Source organism: Tachysurus vachellii, chromosome 10, assembly GCF_030014155.1.
Source record: "Tachysurus vachellii isolate PV-2020 chromosome 10, HZAU_Pvac_v1, whole genome shotgun sequence".
In the NCBI taxonomy this organism is placed as follows: Eukaryota; Metazoa; Chordata; class Actinopteri; order Siluriformes; family Bagridae; genus Tachysurus; species Tachysurus vachellii.
The window spans coordinates 15,834,386-15,854,360 of NC_083469.1; the positions used below are offsets into that span (position 1 = coordinate 15,834,386).

At 39.3% G+C, this 19,975-nt stretch overlaps 1 protein-coding gene across 8 annotated transcripts; it reads right to left on the minus strand.

Annotated features, from left to right (window-relative positions):
- Window positions 1–509: 509 nt before the first annotated feature.
- On the minus strand, window positions 510–19,914 carry atg2b (autophagy related 2B). Of its 8 annotated transcripts, none has more exons than XM_060879871.1 (43): window positions 19,778–19,914; window positions 18,162–18,541; window positions 17,824–17,986; window positions 17,568–17,720; window positions 17,122–17,224; window positions 16,166–16,328; window positions 15,820–15,999; window positions 15,638–15,734; window positions 15,347–15,520; window positions 15,077–15,231; window positions 14,859–14,970; window positions 14,363–14,606; window positions 13,874–14,036; window positions 13,641–13,733; window positions 12,752–12,940; window positions 12,373–12,646; window positions 12,063–12,171; window positions 11,739–11,946; window positions 11,485–11,627; window positions 11,223–11,380; window positions 10,854–11,026; window positions 10,484–10,634; window positions 10,125–10,324; window positions 9,962–10,042; window positions 9,730–9,836; window positions 9,482–9,574; window positions 9,318–9,388; window positions 9,119–9,204; window positions 7,130–7,300; window positions 6,767–6,899; window positions 6,452–6,654; window positions 5,912–6,141; window positions 5,623–5,740; window positions 5,327–5,518; window positions 4,649–4,750; window positions 4,406–4,484; window positions 4,087–4,267; window positions 3,934–4,003; window positions 3,267–3,349; window positions 3,036–3,157; window positions 2,641–2,795; window positions 2,382–2,531; window positions 510–2,272 (listed from the first exon to the last, which is right to left on the minus strand). In XM_060879871.1, the coding sequence occupies exons 2-43, from the start codon at window positions 18,321–18,323 to the stop codon at window positions 2,042–2,044; spliced, it is 6,225 nt and encodes a 2,074-aa protein (XP_060735854.1). In that variant the 5' UTR covers window positions 18,324–18,541; window positions 19,778–19,914; the 3' UTR covers window positions 510–2,041. The 8 variants fall into 8 exon arrangements, 7 of the variants coding, with proteins under 7 accessions (XP_060735854.1, XP_060735855.1, XP_060735856.1 ...); XM_060879872.1 differs by lacking the exon at window positions 19,778–19,914 and adding an exon at window positions 19,729–19,744; XM_060879873.1 differs by lacking the exon at window positions 19,778–19,914 and having other exon boundaries at window positions 15,347–15,517.
- Window positions 19,915–19,975: the final 61 nt, after the last annotated feature.

Consider the following 19,975-nt stretch of genomic DNA (forward strand, 5'->3'; position numbering starts at 1 on the left):
GATGCCAATCAACCTACCATGCATGTCTTTGGACCGGGGGAGGAAACCGGAGTACCCGGAGGAAACCCCCGAGGCACGGGGAGAACATGCAAACTCCACACACACAAGGCGGAGGCGGGAATCAAACCCCGACCCTGGAGGTGTGAGGCGAACGTGCTAACCACTAAGCCACCGTGCCCCCCTAGAATTATTACATGACCAATCAAATTATTATAAACTCATAACTATTTAGGTAAACATACAGGTTTAGACTATTTAAACATACAGTACAGTGTGACATTATTATACACAAATCGTGTAAGCTGGGAGATATAGATACACTTCATACAATCACCTTCGAGCGCATGCGTAGTATCGGCTCTTAAGCCTTAGCGTTCTCGAGCTCAGTTGTTTTTAGATCTGAGAAATGATCCTATTATTTTGGCAAGAGTATTTAGGTAGCCCTGATATATGAGCTTATTAATACAGCTACTAGAGCTAACATTCTAGACACATACAATGAAATAATCTGCTGGACATTAAACAGTTTATTATAGAGAACACATGCTTTCGTGTAAACCGCACAAATTAATTTTACATATATGTACAAACAAAGGGATGTCGGAAGCCATTTTCTCTCGGCCGTATATAGCAAATCGGTTTCAGGTATCAGTTTCCCAAATATCATACCCAAAAATGCAAATCCAGAGAGCATTTATATAATGCACAACTACACAATCTATACACACATATTCACATTTGATATGTATAAGGATGGCCATGTAATATATGTTTCATTGCTACAGATGCCACGGAATGTCACAAAAGCAAACACATATTAAGCAGCTAACCAAAAACACCAAATATTTTGGAGATGAATATAAGCTTACTGCATTTACCAAATTAAAACATGGAAACGTCAAGAGCTTTTTCTTACAGCAGGTTGAAAATGGACAGATTTCAAGCAACCTTTCTTATTACAAATATTTAACAATTTATCAAGTAGTCTTACAGCAGAAAGTATATGTGGAAATTACTCATCAAATGACCAATCAGGATATAATTAATAAAAAACAAACAAACATTCCTTTCCTTTTATATTTTCCCTTAAAATCCTTCCTTCCTTGCTATGGCATTTCTAATGGCTTTTAACAAATGTTCTTACCGTGTTCAGGCAAAAAACTGAAGTGAAAAACTATTGTACTTTATTCCTTTTTAATGTCAGGTTTAAAGAAATCTAACTAATTAACATTTCATTATAATCTTATGAAGGCACTACAAGTCTTTTGAGCAATATTCTGACTGTTCTGAGCTCACATCATGCTCCTCAACCGATGTTTATGCACAAAACATGATGTTGGATCACTTTGAGTCAATCTCTAGTTGCATTAATCATGGGTGAGTGTGTTACTTTTATGCAGCACATTATAGGCTAAGTACCTGCTAAAACCAGGTACTGTCTCGTGTTCTCTTCTACTCAACATTAATTCATATAGATCTTGCCAAATGTGACTGAACCAATGATGAATGTGGATGTGGACAGACATAAAGCTACATGAATTCCAGACAAAGGTTGCATTATAACATCACATCTGTGTCAAATTCAGTAACATATAAACGTAGGCCAAGTCGGAACTGAAACCACAGCATGGGCATAGCCTCGGTGGGGCAAGACATGCCAGTTTACAGACTGACACAAAACTGACAAGTTTTCAGATTCATCAAGTTAATCTACTTCAGTAAACCAACAATGCATGTCTCCAGGGCTGCAGCCTTTGAGTCATTAAATATAAGGGACCAGGGCTGCTGAAAAAAAAAGGTAAATCCAGTTATCCATTAACAGCTGATCTGAAGCTAGGGTTTTACTGCCATGGTCTCTGTCTACCAGTAAGACGTTACCATGGTCTTAAATAAAACAGTAAGCAGCAAAACGTGGACACAAGTTACAAACAGGCCAGTCAGCCGAGCTGAGTCTATCAAAAAAGACTGCGACGTGTTGCTTTAGTTATAACACCATGTTTGGCAACACCGTCAGCCTCAGACAGAAAGAACACAAGATCGATTACTCTTCTCCCAGACGCCATTTCTGTGATTCCTCCTGGCGAGCATCTGGGTGAATCTGGTTCCTCATGCCTCCTAGTACATTGGAGGTGGCTTCTGTAGCAACAATTAAAGGTTTAACAACAGCAGGAGGCAGCTGGCGTAAGACTCCACCCACTGCACCGGTCATTCCCCTCTGCTCATGCTCACGGGTGGCTGTGTCGTAAATCGTTAAAGCCGTGTCTGTGATGCCCTACAGGAGTACACAAAGCACTGTTTGATTCAAGTACATTTAAACCTTGGAATAAATATTTTTGTCCAGGATCAGTTAAAGATCTGTAAAGGACAGGGCAGCTACAAACCTCTTTCACTACACTGTATGCCTTGGCTACACCTTCTCGGAGGTCCACAGGCTGATGCGCCAATCGAAAATGTGAGTATCGTTTGACCTTTTTGCATTCTCTCTCATCTATCACTGGAGCCACCATGTCATACGCAGTTTCTGCAGCTGCCTAAACCGAACAAAGAAAATTTCATGGTCAAAATTTTGCCACTTTTTCTTTTTGACTACCAAAAGAAAACAAGTGTGAGAAGTCTGTAATGCTGAGAAAGTCACTTTACCTGGATAGTTCGCACCATGCGATTGGTAAGCTCCAGGGCTGCCATTGCAGTGGAGGTCCCGAATGAGGCAGTACCTCGCTGAAATCCTCGCACTATCCGTCCATCCTTCCGATATTGCTCTATAGGCAGCCACACTAGATCCCTAATGCCCTGGACTACACATCAGTCAGAAAGAAAATTACTGACTGGCACTGTGGGTTTAAAGTTTAAATTCAGAAGAAAGAGGTTTCATAATAGCAAAGACCCATATTTCCTACAATTAGATCTACTCCTGCTATATATCGCTAATCTTTATGATGAAAACTGATTTTATATCATATTTATTACCCTTTTATAATTATTACATTTTACAAAATGAGCTATTATATGTGTGACACAGAAAATGATGCACTCACCAAGCTGCACCAAGGAGTGTATGGGTCCCACCCCACCAAGCAGTCCAGGCAACTGGTTCTTTTTAATATCACTGAGCCACTCATTAATGGCATAAGAAAAGAGCTTATCTACACCCAAAAGTCTGCAGAGAAAGTAAGTAGGTCTCATTCAGACGGTCTTATCAAATAGTATTTTTAATGAACATTACCCTGGATTCTATATTATGTGTACAGTAAAACAAAAAGGTTTACCCTTGTCTGTAGCAGAGTCTCCGCAGTTTGAGCTCAGAGCAGTTCAGCTGCGTTAGTCCAATTACTATGCCAGCAAAAGTACCCTGAAATATAAAATTGCAATGCTTCATTAACATATATTCCTTAGAGCTAGACAGAGATGACAAATATATATAAAAAAAATAAAATAAAATAAAAAATAAAAAATATGTGGCTCTGTTATGCTATTGTGGCACGTTTTCAATCCGCTTGTCCCCTTAGAGGGAAAAATCTCTGCAAATCAATACAAAGCTATTCCAGCTAATCATTTTTCCTATGATGAAACATTCTTATCCTGAAGGTAGTGGTATCACTGAACACATTGATGATCATGCAAATGATGCAGATCTTTACTAAGGCATTTGCAGTCACTAGATTGTAACCTATTTACACCTATGGGATTGTCAAATGACCATTTGAAGGTATATAGTTTGGAAGAATGAAAAAGTGCACTGAAACTGTTCTGGTGACTTGTCATGGCAAAAGATACCTACTAAGACATTTTAGTTTTTTTTTCTTTTAATGTCAATCATCTATAAATACCATGTCTTAAAATAGCCTACAACACATGTAAAATCAAGCCAGATAAACTCTCAGCTAAAGGAATTTTATAATAAAGTGGTATAAGTGGTTGACATAGAAAGCACACCTGCTCCATGGCCATGTGTTTCCCATGATAATCCAGTCGGATTGGAACCTCAGAAGTGAACCTGAACTCTCTGAAATAGAAAAGCATGAATTAAAATTTGGATTATCACCAAGCTCTATGTATTAGACTGATACATTTATACTAGACACACACCTAAAGAAAATAGGCTGGTCAGTATAAGATGTGGCAGATGGCTCAAGGCCGTTTTGACTGGCGGAGGTTTGGGTGGGCACAGATATGATTGGTGCAGTGCCGTGACCTGCTGCTCCACTGGATTTAGCAAATGTGCATGCTACCTCTGGACCAGAGGGCTTTTTCATGGAAACACACAATACTACAGAAAGAATAAAAAATATCATATGAAGAACATCACTATAGTTTGTCTATACACAAAACATAGTGTTTAATTAATAGTGTTTAACAATAATTACACAGAGATAAATAAATTCCCATTATTCGTATTGAGGCTTACCTTCCTGTTCTGGTGGGGAGAACATCTCGACCTCTGTAGCCAGACACGTGAAGAAATCCTTCAGAAAGAACAAAGCATCCTGCAGAAAAAACATATACCAGCAATCCCCATCTGCTGTTAGCTCACAAAACAAACACGGTTTAGAAGTTCAGTGTAACAGGTAAAAGTAATGGGTTTCAGATCCTGTAAGAACTCATAATGATGAATGTCAGTGGGTAAAAAAAGGTTTTTGTGAGTTTGCACCTGGTCAATGTTGAGACGAAGTGGCATCAGAGAAACACGAAGGCAGCACTCTTGTGGAGCCTGACCTGCCTCTGGACGCATGTGCAATACTCTGACTGTTAGCTGCAACACAACAACAACATGCTCATGAAAACTGTGTCTGACAAATGCAAATGTTAATCTATTGCATGCACACAATGTTTAGAAATACAGGTAATAAATAAAGACTAAGCTGGAATTTGTGTATATGTGAGAAATTCTCGCAAAATGGTAATAAAATAAAAATGGTGCAGTTCAAATCTCTTGCTTGACTCCTTCATAATACTGCCATAAAGGTCACAGGAAAAAAAGCAATACATATCTGTTTAGTTGCTTTATGAACAGTCTGCACTCGAGGGTGTACGGAATTGAACAAGTGACCGATATACTTTATGATCTCATCCCTCTGGCAGGAGGTTTAAAAGTGCAAATGTAACCAAATTAAGATTAAGAAGTTGAAGCTTCTAAGAAATTTTTCAATAAAAAGTCTCAAGTAAAATGGTCTAGGGAACTGCAATGGGCTACAGCAATAAAGGCACAGGATCCTGCCGCTGGACCACCAGGAGTTTAAAATACTGTTGTACATGTATGTATTGTCTTTATAATTGTATGTTGAGGCCAAGCAAAAAATATATATCTTAATCTCTAAATGTTAATCACCATGTTGGAGTGAGCTTTCCTGGGCATCTCTTTGCTGGAGTACAGATAAAGAAACTTGTTCATCATGGAGGAGGCCAGTCTGTCTCGAATCTCCAGGTCTTGCACTGAGAATATCTGCCTGGACACAGGCTGTTCAGACAGTGTGCTTGTCTCAGGGCCCATCAGAGGGTAGACTTCATGTTGGAACCGTACCTGAGACACATACAAAAGTACTTATCATATCGGAATTCGTTACTTATCGGAATTCGTGATTAGAAGTGACCTGTCATAGCATTTTTAAATTAAGACCAACTCACCTTGCTGAGTTGGATCTCCATCAACACATCTGGATTCCTGGCCCAACCCCCCCCAGAGCGGGAGCCACTGCGAGCCTGTCTTACTGGTGTTTGGGAGGGAGAACTATGAGGAGTACACCTAAACATACACAGACATACCACATAATCCTTTTTGAGCTACCTTTACAAATTTATCATTTCAAGTGTTTTTGTGTCCACAACATACTAATAACACAAGTTACACTCTGACTTTATTGGAGAACACAACTTCATAATGCCATGATAGAAGGTGCAAGACCCACACCCTTACCCTTTACTGCGGGCCGGAGAAGATGAGAGGGATCCGCTGCCAAAGTCCTTTCCTCCGTAAAGGTGCCAGATCACAGAAATCTCCTTAACCAGGTACCTGACTTCAGGCACAGGGAAGTTCATTGGGCCCCTGCTGGATGTGCTTCCCTGTAGAGGCTCATTAAAATGGTTGTCCAACACCACAATGGGCTCGGTTGTCAGCTTCTTTACCACTGGCTCTTCATCCCTTCCCTGATATACAATGTAAATCACATAGACTCAAATATACTGTAAATTCATACTGTAATCGACTTGACCATTAGCTCCATCACAACCTGTCATCAAGAATCCAAACAGGCAAAAGCTTTCTGAGTGGGAAGGATTGGCAATAATGTTTGGTAGATGCACCATGATTGGGAAGAACTAAGTATTAGGTGAGAAATAGCAAAGGACCCAGTTCTGTTCACCAACTACCCAAGTATATAATCCACTGGAAAAAACTGTATTCATCAAAGCAAACATTTACTTTGTTGTTTATGTGTTAGACAGCAGATTTTCTCACCAATGCACGAGAGCCTGGTGTGTCCAAGATGCAGAAGTCATCAGAGTCATGGTGTGTGCTAGGGCAAGGTGGTGAGATAAGGGGTGAATGCAGTATGGGGTAGGCTTGACAAGCATCCTGTCCCACACTGCCACTCTCATCAGGAAAGAGGAAGAGATCAGAAAGTGGTGGGTCTTGATCACTTGTCTGATCCACATGTACACCTACAGAGTGGAGAACCTAATGGTCTTATGTTGTATAGATGGAGACATTGATGAAACTCAACAAACTCTAGGTAATGTTACATAGTGATGGAAATCAGTGGGAGCTCCTGACCATTGGGCTGTAAGGTGTGACTCTGCAGCGAGTCGGTTTCCTCCATGGCATCACTCATCAGATCTTGCAGCATCTGCTGCTCAGCATCTGGAAGCAGGGGACCATGGGACTGGGGCTTGCTCAGTGACTCCATCTGCAGACAGAAAAAAGCAACCGAATCCCACAACTGCTTATTTTTACACAATGCCACTCTGCTCTATATTTATAGGTTAGACTGTTAATTTCCTGCTGCCAAGGTAAGCAAAGTTAAACAAAGCTAAACAGCGAAAATGTCCCACATTATTAAGCCAAGGTATACTAAGGTATATTAAGCCAAACCTGAACTCATACTGTGCCTAATATAATAATGATTATGATTATGACCTTTGCTCTTTGTTTGGTGCTGCCAGCCTTGCTCTCCATCCTGGATGGGGGAAACAGGTCTCCATAGCTGGCAATATACTGGATGAGATTCATGAGTGCAGCACAAGAGTCTGAGCAGGTCCGAATGTGAATGACATCGCTTGAGCAGCGCAGCTCAAACCTCGGGTCTGTCTAACTCACAGAGAAAGAGAGAGCATTAGGCAATATGGAAACACAATAGTCTAATAATGAAATACAATAGTGTATTTACAAGTACAACACTATACAATAGTGTACAATTTAACAGTACCAAAAAAAAAATCCAATGTACTTCTTAATTGTTTAGTTTTGCTTCTGAATATTAGCTAATACCAATATTGATTTGAGAAAGACAACTTCATAATAACTGAGCCATCTGTCTGCAAATTATGCCAAGAAACTGACTGGCAGACTGTGGCAACATGTGCCTGATTCTAAAATGTAGTATCTGTGATGTCCAAGTCAACATCATTTAAGATAAAAAAAAAATATGTCATCAGATTAGACGGACTACTTAATCCAGATCCAGCCTATCAGGCCCATTTGGCAAATGAACAATTAAGACTTTTCACAAATAAACTCTAATTTCAGTCATTTTTGAAGAACTTATTCAGCTCACATTTGCATCTTTTTGATCTACCAACATGCCTCTGCAAGGTTCAGTAAAGCTAAGATTACATGCAATGTTCAGTTAAAACCCTGTTACATTTACCCTCCGCTATTTGTTTAGGACAGTGAGAACACATCAGTTATAATTCGGTGCAAACCAAAATGATTAGACACCCCAAACGCAGGAAGTGAAACAAACATACCTGTGTTTTAAGTTACGAGCAAGATTATTATATTTTTTTTAGAGGTGAGCTGCTAAACTGACACATGAGGTAGTGTTAATTTCGTCAGACGAGACGAAATATGTTCGTCAACAGCCTTTTTTTTTATGACTAAGACGAGACGATGACAAGACTGCACCACTGTCCAAAAACGCTGACTAAGACTAAATTAACACGCATTATTGTTGACGAAAAAAGACGAGACGAAAACGTTTTGTATAAAATAAAAACTAAGATAAAATCTCTCTTCATTTTCGTCTACAATTGTCTCTGCTTTTTCATCAGCTGTTATGCCTTTAAAATATTCAGAACGAGTTCGCGGCTTCGTGCTGTTTAGTGTGTGCATAGAAAGAATTCGTCCACACGCCGCTCAAAATAAAAAAAAATAATAATGAGAGCAAGTCCACCATCTAGGCAGGCTTTTTGTGTTAAATTATATTTCCTGTCGCTGCGCAGGCTCTTTTATTGTACATGAAAGCTTATGTCCCGATGACCGGTCTTTGCATTACAATTAAAAGCAGTATCTTAAAAAGTAAAAATATAGTATAAAAAAGTATAAGTAAAAAATGTGATGTGCAGTCAAGTTCAAGTGAAACATATGTGAAACACTTTTTTTACTGAAATGTTTATCAGTAATAATCTCAGTAATAATGTGTTATTTTAAAAAAGACTAAAACTATTTTTTGACTAAAACTAGACTAAATTTAAAAGACTTTTAGTCGACTAAAACTTGACTAAGATACCTTGAGTTTTCTTTTGACTAAAACCAGACTAAAATGACGAGACCTTTAGTCGACTAAAACTTGTCTAACAAAGAAAGATATGTGAATGACTAAATATGACTAAAACTAACAAGGACATTTGTCACAAGACTAAGACTAAATTAAAAATAGGTGACGAAATTAACACTAACATGAGGTGCAATGTGTGCAAAAGGACAGAGCTGAGCTACAGAAATGCAATTTCAGTTTCAGTACACAGTTGGAGCAAAGTACCAATAAATTAATCAATCAATCAATCAATCAATCAATCAATCAAATCTGTATATGGTACATCAAGGATATTTGATAAGCTATTTATCTTTAATATTTTTTATTTCTGAAAGGTACATTTCACTTCGTTTCTGTAATGCAAGACATACAAGACTTACTCTCTCCCCATCTATGCCAGTTTTGACAGCTGTGATCCTCAGCTCTAATGTTCCCATATCAACCACCTGCACATAGTCTGGATTCAAAGACAACATAAATCACTTTTTACATCATAACAGAGAGCATTTTCCTGTCACTTGGTTTAAATATGAAGTTTATATTTAAAAAAAAAAAAAAAAACCTCCTCACCTCGGGCTAGGTTGACAGACACCGCATTACTTTTGTCGGACAGAAACAGCGCTGCTTCATCAAGAATGATTCTATGAGACCAAATAAAGAGATTAGCGATCAATGACATCAGGTGTGTTTGGTAAATCAGCTCGGTCTTTAAAGTGAATACACAGCTATCCTACCGGAGACAGGAGGAGGAATGATCCAAAGACACACTGCTGGAGATACTAAAGGTCTCCACTGTGAGCAGAGATCTCACAGGCAGATACAATGGCCTGGTGAGATCCAAAGAGGACGGGTTATGTTTTACACAGGATACTACTAATGCTCATACTTACACATGGCAAATAAACATCTTACAAATTTACATCTACACACATAACGCATAGCTTTACAATGAGCCTCAACCCCACTAAAATGAACATTTCACCTGTAATCCAGGGAGCAGCTCCATAGATGTAGGTGAAGGGTTGTAAGATAGGATGGAGGTGTATAGCCAAGCACAGGCTCATCTGTCACGTTCAGAAAGTCTACTATCTACAAAAAACAAAGTCAACATTTAGTAATCATGCCAGTTAGCAACATCTGTTATCCACTATTAACAATAAACTATATTACATTCATAACTTGGGTAATGTTGATTTGTATATTGGAGCCATTACCTGATCGTACCAACCCAGACTAGTGGGCACAACTCGATGCTGAAATGTAGCTCCTCTGACTCCAACAGCAAGCAAAAACTCCTAAAAACATTCTTAGACATTAATCCACACTAAGCAGAAAAATATAAAGAGCAAATACACACAGACAAAAAAAATAAATTACCTTTACATTGCGTTCAACACTTTGAGAAGAAATCTTGAGGGCAAGTGAGAGCATACTCTGAGGCTCCACATTCAGTCCTTCTGAGGGAGACGCTCTTTCTGCCGCTGACTCACATACATACAACACAGGCTCCAACCAGTGAGGACGCATCCTGCAGGGCAACTTTACATCCCACACAGGGACATCTCCTTCTACTGTGCCTGACAAGTAAAACACACACAAAAATACTTTACATATGGCCCTCATCTTTGAATGGAACTCGCAAGCCATGCAACAGACAATGTTTACTCCATAAAATGTAATATAAAATCTGCCAAAAGAGCAAAGTGATATCTGCCTGCAGTCTTGGAGTTGGTTACCTTGGTGATAAAGAGAGATTGCAGATGTATGGAAACAGACATAGTGCTGGTCTTTATAACCCTCGTACTGTGTCACACCAAAAACAACTCCATTCTTCACCTCCATCCAGAACTCCCCATGTTTATTCTTCAGCACACCTTTATCTGATTGCTTGTCAAGCACAAACAAACAAAAGTTACAAAAGATTCTTCATTACGTATAGAAAATAGAGCATTTTATTAAATTCACTGGTGTATAGAACAACAAACTAAATGACTAACTGACTATGATCGATCCATGTACTTAGAAGGTTTGTGTATCAAACAAAAAGCCCCTGAGAATGCATAATGCTTAACATACTAATCAAAATCAGTTGATCAGTCCATGTACCTTAGCCTCTGTTTGCAATGATATAAGGCAGTGATTGACAGATAGCAGAAAAGAGAACAGGCTCTGAGAGTTCTTAGACTGCATCTTATTCTTCCTTTTCTTCATGTTCCTATAGCCCAGCTCAGTTGGAGTGTAGTATGGTAGAGTCTCCTCTTCTGAACCACTTTCATCTTCTTAAAAACACACAGAATATCATAGACTGAGAACTCACATAGTGCAAAAAAGTGAAATTCAAAGTGAGAAATGGTAACGTTAACAAACGTTAACTGTAAACATAACTGAGTAGTATCAGATTTAATGGGATGAAAGAAGTCAGTGAGCTCTTCCCTGAATGAAATTGTAAAATAACATGAGAGAAGCAGAGCTCACCTTCAGGGCCAAGAGATCTGAACTGACTGAAGCTCTCCTTGCTGTAGGTATTAATAAGCTGGCTGGCTACAGAGAGGCCACCCCCATACGGCATGCTCTCCACTGTCTCCACAGGTGATGGGGCTGTAGGCTCCCATAACAGCAGGTCATTATTTATCCTGGCAAACAAAATAGCTTTACTTTCACAAACACACCAGTTTAAACAACTGGTAATGTATGGGATATTAATTAAAAATGACATGTAGATTTTACATTTGAGTACCTGTTGTTTAGTTTCTCATAGAAGGTCTTATTAGGTAATGATATTTGCACATTGGGGAATGACAGTTCAAGAATGTAACGAGAATTGCTCATGGTTTTCTCCTGGAATTCTGTCATTTCCATTACATCTCCGGGGATGACCATCTGACAAGAAAACAAAACCACAGTAATTTAAGGAACCCATTTTGGAGCAAAAGACATGAACACAACTAAAATATAGATAAACATAGAAATGAATCTTCCTTTTTCACGTACCTCTTCATTCTCATACATAACACGTCTTGAGGAAAAGGGGGATGGCTCAGGTTTACCAAAATCACACACATCCTTCAAAGAGTGGGCAGCTCCTTCTTCCTCTTCCTCTTCCTCCTGCGAATGTCCTTCAGCCCCTGCTTCCTCCTCTTCAGCCGTAACCCGCTCCAATATGGAGTGCACAACCATGGGGTTGACCTTCAGGACCACTCTACAGATGTAATAACAGGGAGTGTTTCCTAATTCACAAGCGTCTATCCAAATGAACATGAAACGTGACCCAAAAAATTCTGTAGAAGGGATTTGCTTAAGACATTTCTGAAGTACCTAGGCCAATCAAATTTGCCACTGTCAGAAGAGGTCATGTTCTCCTCCATAGTATGTGACACACGTAAGAACCTGGATGCAAATTGATCTTTGTCATGCTGAAATGTACCTGAGAATAATGGAACAGTTAAAGCAGTTTATATATTAAACATTTGCCTTTGCAAACAGATACAGCAAATCTAGATCTGCTTTTGTGAGCATATATTAAAGTCATACAAATAAAATCTCTCTTCTCTTTGGATACATGGGAATGCTTAAATACGATCTTTGGAGTGAATGGGTTAAATTGAAATCATTTCTGAGGTCTTACCACTGAGCTCCTTAAAGATAAGTTCTATCTTGGTCTGCTCAGGTGAACTATTTCCACTCAGTTCAGTTTTGAGCTCCAAGTCTTCCAGCTCTAAGCGTAACACCTCCTTTTGCAGAGATTTTTTGAACCAAGGGCCCCTCTCCTGATCTGAGCGCAGGTCTGGGATAGGGAACCGTACCACTAGCACAAGATGAGGAGCATTTACAGACACCGCCACCAAACAGTGTGCGGGACTGCGGCTATCCTCCAAAAAGACCTCCGCAAAAGCCTTGTGCTGCAGGGAACAGAAATATACATTGAACCTTAGACAAAATGAAAAATAAAATAATACAAACTAACTAACTGAAGCAAGAAAAAAAGTGAGTAAAATTGCTCTTACAAGGCTAACATGCTTGTTATAGGATGTATACATGTGAGAGGCCATGGTTTCTGTGGTAGCCAGTTTCTGTGGCTGAAGTAGGGAGTGTAGGCGGTCCACGATACTGATGTCACACTCTGAGCGAGCATTGCCCAGCTCCACCTGAAACTCTGCTTTACGGGGCATAGCACTCAGACGCACCTGCCCGCCCTTTTGAGGAGTGATACATACAGAGAAGAAGAGAGGAGAAGTGCAGATGTATATAAAGTGAGATGAATGTTATGAATGTTAATCTAGGTTAAAAATAAAAATAAACAATAAAAAAACCCTTGCCTATTATATTACTACTGCATATCGTTGCTGTCGGGCGGAATCTCCAAAACCGTTATTTTTCAGGAAATTAAAAACGCGTTGCAGTGGATTGTCTTGTGCTAAATTCCTGTCCTCAGATGAGCACCAGAACTAGCGGGGGTCAAGATTTTTTTTTTCTTTGAGCCCAGTGTTTTGAAGACATTTACCTCAGAAGACGTGTTGATTCGTCGCGACTCTTCTTGAGGAGAAATATGCCGCGAATCTCTCCCGCAGAGTGAGGAAGAGGTGGACAGTTGAAGTGTCCAATGGAGTTATGAGATTTGCGCTCAAGCTATTTTCAAGACTTTAGATTGGTTAATAACTGACCCACGTGGGGACTGACCAATAGCATCGATATGTGAAAAAATATGAAATTGACCAAATTTGGACATACGAGGTTTCCGCCTGACAGCGACGATATGTTATATGCTTGTACATCATACTAGTATATATTAAAGTGGAACACCATTATATATTGTTGCATAAAGCTGAAAAACTGAAACTGTCAGATCATCTGTCAGGAGTTACATGGCATGTCAATTTAATAGTCACATGTTACCTGTGGACCTCTGCGTTCTGTTAACTTGTAGAACAAATGAAGACAACTTTGCGCAGGGGAATCACAGCTGGTAGCAACGTCAAATGTTAAGAGCTGGTGTTTGGAGAAGAAGAAGGAGAAGAAGAAGAAGAAGAAGAAGAAGAAAACAGCACAAAAGGACAAGCATCTTAATCACTAACTGACCGATAAATACGGAGTAGATTTTGAATTTATGTAGAGAAAACCTAGGGCACCTCTGTGTACTGCACACCACTCTGCACAGTGCTACCGTGATTCTCTGAGGGATAAAGGCATTCCAGCAACTCCATTCTCTTCAGTGACAGATCCGTGCTGAGAGTGCGCAGACTGGAGCCTTGGCAATGCTCATATGTTACCTTTAACTCCTGACCTATAAACCTGAAGAGAAAGACAAGTGTTACAGGTGTATGTAATAGGAAAGTGTGGAAAAGAGTATAAAAAAGATCAGAGAATAGTGACATATCAGTGAAGCTTATTTGCCATTTAAAAATAATCCCATTCCTTTAATTGCATTTGATTCTATTCACTTCAAAATCTTAGTACTTGAATATGTTGAATAGTCATCAGGAATAATAACTTTGTTTTTTTTAATAAATAAAAACAACAGCAATTAAATATTGATATTCTTTTGACAATCCTGTAGCACAGTGTCAGCACCGACAATGCTGTATACTGTAAAGTTAAAAAGAATTAACAGCATGTACCTGAGATGGTCATGTGGGCAGGCCTGGTCAAAAAGAGCTCGTGCTTGGAGGAACCCTCTTAGATGTAGCTGATCATTAGCCATCATGTGGAAAAATTCAGAGGCCATTGGTGCAAGAGAGCTGCGAGTTGAATCTGGGGGTGGGAGAGGATCGATGTGCAGCACAGACAGGCAGAGATTGCCCACTGTTAGCCTGAAAACCAGCTCAGGCCTGGACTCATCACAGTGGCCCTTAGACATATGAGCTAGAAATGAGGAAAGCAACTAATTTTATTCGTGATAATTATAAACCCTTTCTTTAAAATATAAATTCCCAGTGTAAAATTATGTGTAAGATTCTGTGACTAAACAGCAGCAGATATGATGATATGGTGTTCCAAAAGGAGTTTCACACTGTTGAATGCTTTTTTTTTTTTAAGAATGATCCTTTTAGGAAAAACATAATGAGGCACAAAGCCACACAATTATTTCAAACGTTTGCTGTCTATAAGACTTACAGGTCTGTCTGGGCAGGTTATGAGGGCACTGAGGGTCTCTAGAGAACAATGGTGTTTCGTGACTTTGCTTCTCCTTTTGTTTAGGCATATCCAGGTACTCATCCCACACAGTCTGGAAGACAGTTCATAACATCCAGCACAACTGTTTATGTTATACTTATGCTCTGTTATTTTACTTAGAAATTCTATCATTATTCTATTTAGAGTGAATGACTCACATCTGCATTGCCAGAGGGCGACTCCCCCAGAGAGGTGGAGTAGTTGCTGTTAAGAGACAGATCCAGGTCTACAGTGGGTGGGTCTCCAAGAGGGGGCAGTGATGATAGGCTGTGTGACATGTCCATGTCAGCCATGGAGAAAAATACATCTTCTGCTAGAAACCAGTAACAAAGTAAATAGCATGCAGAAATATTTCACTTGAATATGCAGTGGAAATATTTTATCTTGAGGTGCAGAGCAAGAGAGGTTAAGTTAAAGCTAGAACACACCTCTACTTGATACTGTCCTAGTGGTATGGCTTTCAAATAAGTCCTGTTCAGCACCAGCAGTCATTGTCTCCTTTTTTAAGCAGCGGTTAAGCTCCATGTGGAGACGGTACTCATCTTCCTGCTGCATGGGACGACTCTTTCTGTCCTTAGTCAACCCAGACCATTTTTGCCCTGCTATACAAAAAGACACAAACAAGAGTCATTTAGCAAAAAAAATCTAAAATGTAGGAGAAAATGATAATCTAATTGTGGTTTGTGTGTGCATTTTTTAAAAATTCACAATCCTTGAACCTGTGCTAGAGAAGACTCCAAACATATCCAGTAGCATGTGGACTTGCCGTGGAGAAAGCAGCAAGATCAGTGAATCAATCTGCCCTTCAATGTCCAGCTGGAAAAATATAAGTTTAACATATAAGTCTAACACGTTTTTACTACATAAAATAAAGTTTGATATTTTGAAAAAGGTTCCAGACCTTGGCTCCAGGCATGGCTTCATTCTGCTTCAGGACCAGGGACAGCTCCAGTTTGCCACTAAGGCAGCCCACCTGCACAGGTTCAAAAGGTGTGCTGGCACATACGGGCTCTGTGAACTGTGGGTGAGGCTCACAGATAATTTTTGGATTCCAGCTTGGGGATAATTTAGGTTCAGTTTCCTGTAAATTCAACAAAGATAGACAGACATAAAAAGTCATGAACAAGCACAAAAGCTATGCCGACTTTCAATAATCTGGAACGCTTTAAAAACAATAACACTTTTTTATTACTTTTATTATATTAATACTGTTAACTACATCTGCATCGGTGTCAGAATACACTCACCGACTGAGTGGGGGAAGACTTGACACTTGTACGGGAGGTCTCACAAAACTCATCCCAGAAAACATTTGCACCTTCCAGTGTCAGGTTTTTGTGTGCAAATGTTGTGGGTTGGTGGATGTTTACACTTGAGCCCTCTTCAACAGCTTCATCACAGTAAACCATCCTAAGCAGACCACAGCACAAGCAATTATTCAGTGAGATATTTCAAATCAGCATACTAGGGTTTTCAAGGTGCTCAGAGACTGACAATGAAGTGCTAACAATGGAAGATTACATCATTTCTTTTTAGTAATAAAGCAAAATTAATTTGACCCAGTCTGACCATTCCTCTCTTTTGTAAATATCCAGCTACCTGGTGCTTTTCCTTTGCTGTCAATCGTCTGTTAATGAATCTTTTGGGTCTGCGTAGGTGTATCACAGTGTGCCTTACTGCGTGTTATACCATAACATGTTTGAATCTGATTTGTTCAGAATGTGTGCAATTTTGTCATATAACAGCATGACCGTAGTTCTGACTGTAACATGAGTGACAGTTTAACATTAATAATCTCGTTCTAAGAATTTAACGCTGTTACTATAGTAACAGATCATACACAGGTACATAATCTAAAACTAAAAATAAATTAAAAAAAAAAAAAAAAAAAAAAAAAAAAACAGGTTGTTTAACAAATTAAAACAATCACAGATGCAGGGACATTTTATGTAACATTTAAAGAAGTCGTCTTGTGTATGTGCTTTGTAACATTCAAAGAATCTCCTCTTAAGAAAGTGTTTTGAACAGAGGGGTTTTTGCTTTTCAGGGTCAGCAAATATCTGAGGAGTTCAGCAGTTTCTGAAACACTGAAACTAAGTTTTCTGACAACAACATCAAAGCCACAGACAAAGTCCTTAATTAAATAAGTAATAATTCAATAATAATTAAGTAATTAAGCTTTTAATGCTTTTCTACAGTTTACCTTTTGATTCTCATTTCAAGGGCGACTCCTGTTTTGGAATTTTCTGGAACATGTTCAATCTTTAGAACTGTATCCAAAAATGTGACCTTGACTCTTCTCAATACTAAAGAACAGGAAATGGACATTTCAGCTCACTCAACAGCAGGCAAATAAAAAAGCTGCACTACTACTGTCATCATGTTAATTATTTACTCAGACTCCCTCTGAAACAAGCTGGCCTATAACTAGAGCTTGGCAATTTTTTCAATATGCAGAAACACAAAATGCACAGGCACAATCCACATTGTTTTTATCATGGTTCTATACATATGCATGGTTCTATGCATATAACTACAAAAAGTGAAAATTCATAATAAAATAATATAATATAAAAGCATATAACTGTGCTTTTTATTGAAAATGCATCTGCTGTCAATCAGTGACACATTTGGAGCAGAATTCAGTACCTGTCTCAATTGTTTCAGCAAATTTCTCTAAACCCTCCAGAGGTTGAAAACTTTCACCCAGGTCATCGGTTAGTCTCTGACTCAGACATTCCTTTGCCAGCTGCATACTGCTAGTCATGAAGCTAGACCAGTACATAGGCTCCATACCAGATGCTAAACACAGACAGATCAGAAGATAATGCTGTCATGCCTACGCCAAGCTTATATAAGTTTTCTATAATTACTTTTTCAAAGATGAACCACATTTGCCACTTACTCATGCGAGGCCTTGGCCTGAAAACCATTTCCAAGCCTTTGACTTCCAGAGCACAGTTGTCCTGAAGCAATGAGGCCCATGGTACAGTGAGGGAAATGGCCTGGATGAAGCCCTCAGTCACTTCAAATGGAGCATCCACTGACTCCAGTATCTCATTCAATGACTGCAGAAATGTCATTCAGGTTACTGTCACACTAGGTTATTTTGCATGTGCGTGTGTAAAATCATAATAATCAAAAGTGCTGCACTTATAACCTCCTAGTAGAGGCAATATAATCATTTGTCATGCATAGTGGTGCATGGTAGTAGAATTTCTCTTCTGTCACACCGATACTTACCCATTTATCCAGGGGCACTTGTGCAAGTGAACCTTTGCCTTGGTAGAGGTCCACGCTAAGTTGGTCCAAGCTCAGTTTTTCTTGGAGGAAATTGCCTAAGTACCGATGCAACAGGTACCTGCAGGCCCGCTTTTTAATGGACTCTGAGAAAGGCCACGGCATTGTGTCTGTTTTGTAAACTCAGCCTGTGGAGTGCCAAAAAGGAACTTAACCTAGGAGCAGATGTCCATGGAGAAGACGCACAGATATCCTTCTTGATGTTGAGAGTGATGTTTGAGCAATCATTCTGTAGACTGTAATGTCCAATAGCTTCTGTAATTTAATGTTGTCCTCCCATGTGTAGCTCAGTGGCATGACAGTCCCACATCAGGTGGCAAAAGCTATGTGAAGAAACAGCACATAAAACATTTTTCATATTATCAAAATCTTAGCAAAGTTATCATTTTACTGAGAGGTTATTTGGAGTTTTAGGCTTGTTAACTGTGAAAAAATATGTCCTACTTCCTCTGAGAAATACCGAGCAGGGGTGAACACAACATGCACGGATGAGGGTAAAGAATCATTACTCCATATTGACTTTCAAAAGAGGATTTTCATTTGTAGAATAAACTGCAGAACAATGCTTCCATATAACTCTCCTCTTAACACAACACACCTCACACTCAGACATATGCATTAAATATAAAGCCTAGGCAGACTCGAATATCTTTCTGCCAATACAAGATAGCTCCACAAATCTTAGCTGACATGTTGCCCAATAACTTTTTTGTTAACGGTTCAAACACGATATGCTTAAACTGTTTAAAAAGTGGCTGCACAGTGGACTTATTTTCTCTCAGTACATATTAATACTGCAAATGAATCAACCTGCTCATCATATCATATTTGCTACGTTTGCCACTAACTAAAGCATTTGACTTCTTCCACTTCTGACTAAGGACTATTGCCTATTGTTGTTTTTAAGTGTATTTTATATATATATATATATATATATATATATATATGACATATTTGTGCAAGCAACAGGAGGTCAGTTGTAACGGTAAATATATTCTTTGCATCATTATATAATAGCTGATGTGTTAGCTGTATATGGTGGTTACATTTGTCTTTGACATGTGGACAACTGTAAGAGCAAGCCTATGTCTGCGTTGTGTAAAGCTGCTTAGTGACCAGTCTGAACAGCAGCATTAGCACTAAGCTAACAGCTCTGACTGAAACCAAAACACAAGCCAAGAGCCACCGGCGTCTGCGCACTACTAAAGACATGACAGGTAGCTGTCCTGCTAGCCAGCTAAGCTAACCCAAGCCTTTCATTACTCATTGGAAATGACGTTTGTTTAGCAATTAAATCATTTACACGCTACAAATCGGTGCCATCCTGTTTTCCCCCACATTGCATCAACTACATTACTTAACCAACTTTAGCTTCCTAGCTAACAGGTTACAAAAGCTAATGTTACAAAAATAAATAAAACTCCTCTGAAGCTCTAAAATCGGGGCTCGATTGTTGTTGTGTGGATATAAAACGCTGCGTTAAACCGATCGCTAAACACAAAGAATATACCTGAATATGCCAAGGACTAGATCTAGACACCACAAGCAGCATCTCTCACCTTGTGTGTGGATGAAGCTAATGATGTTTACAAACACTTTCATGACTCTGCACTCTTCCACTACACGTTCACGGCTGAGGTTCGAGTGTGTTCGCACTGCTCCGATCTGCGCAGCGGACAGCGCTCAAGCACGTCGGGGGGATGCACTTATATCCAGGGATTTCAGAAGAGCGCATAGATATATACATGAGAACAGCA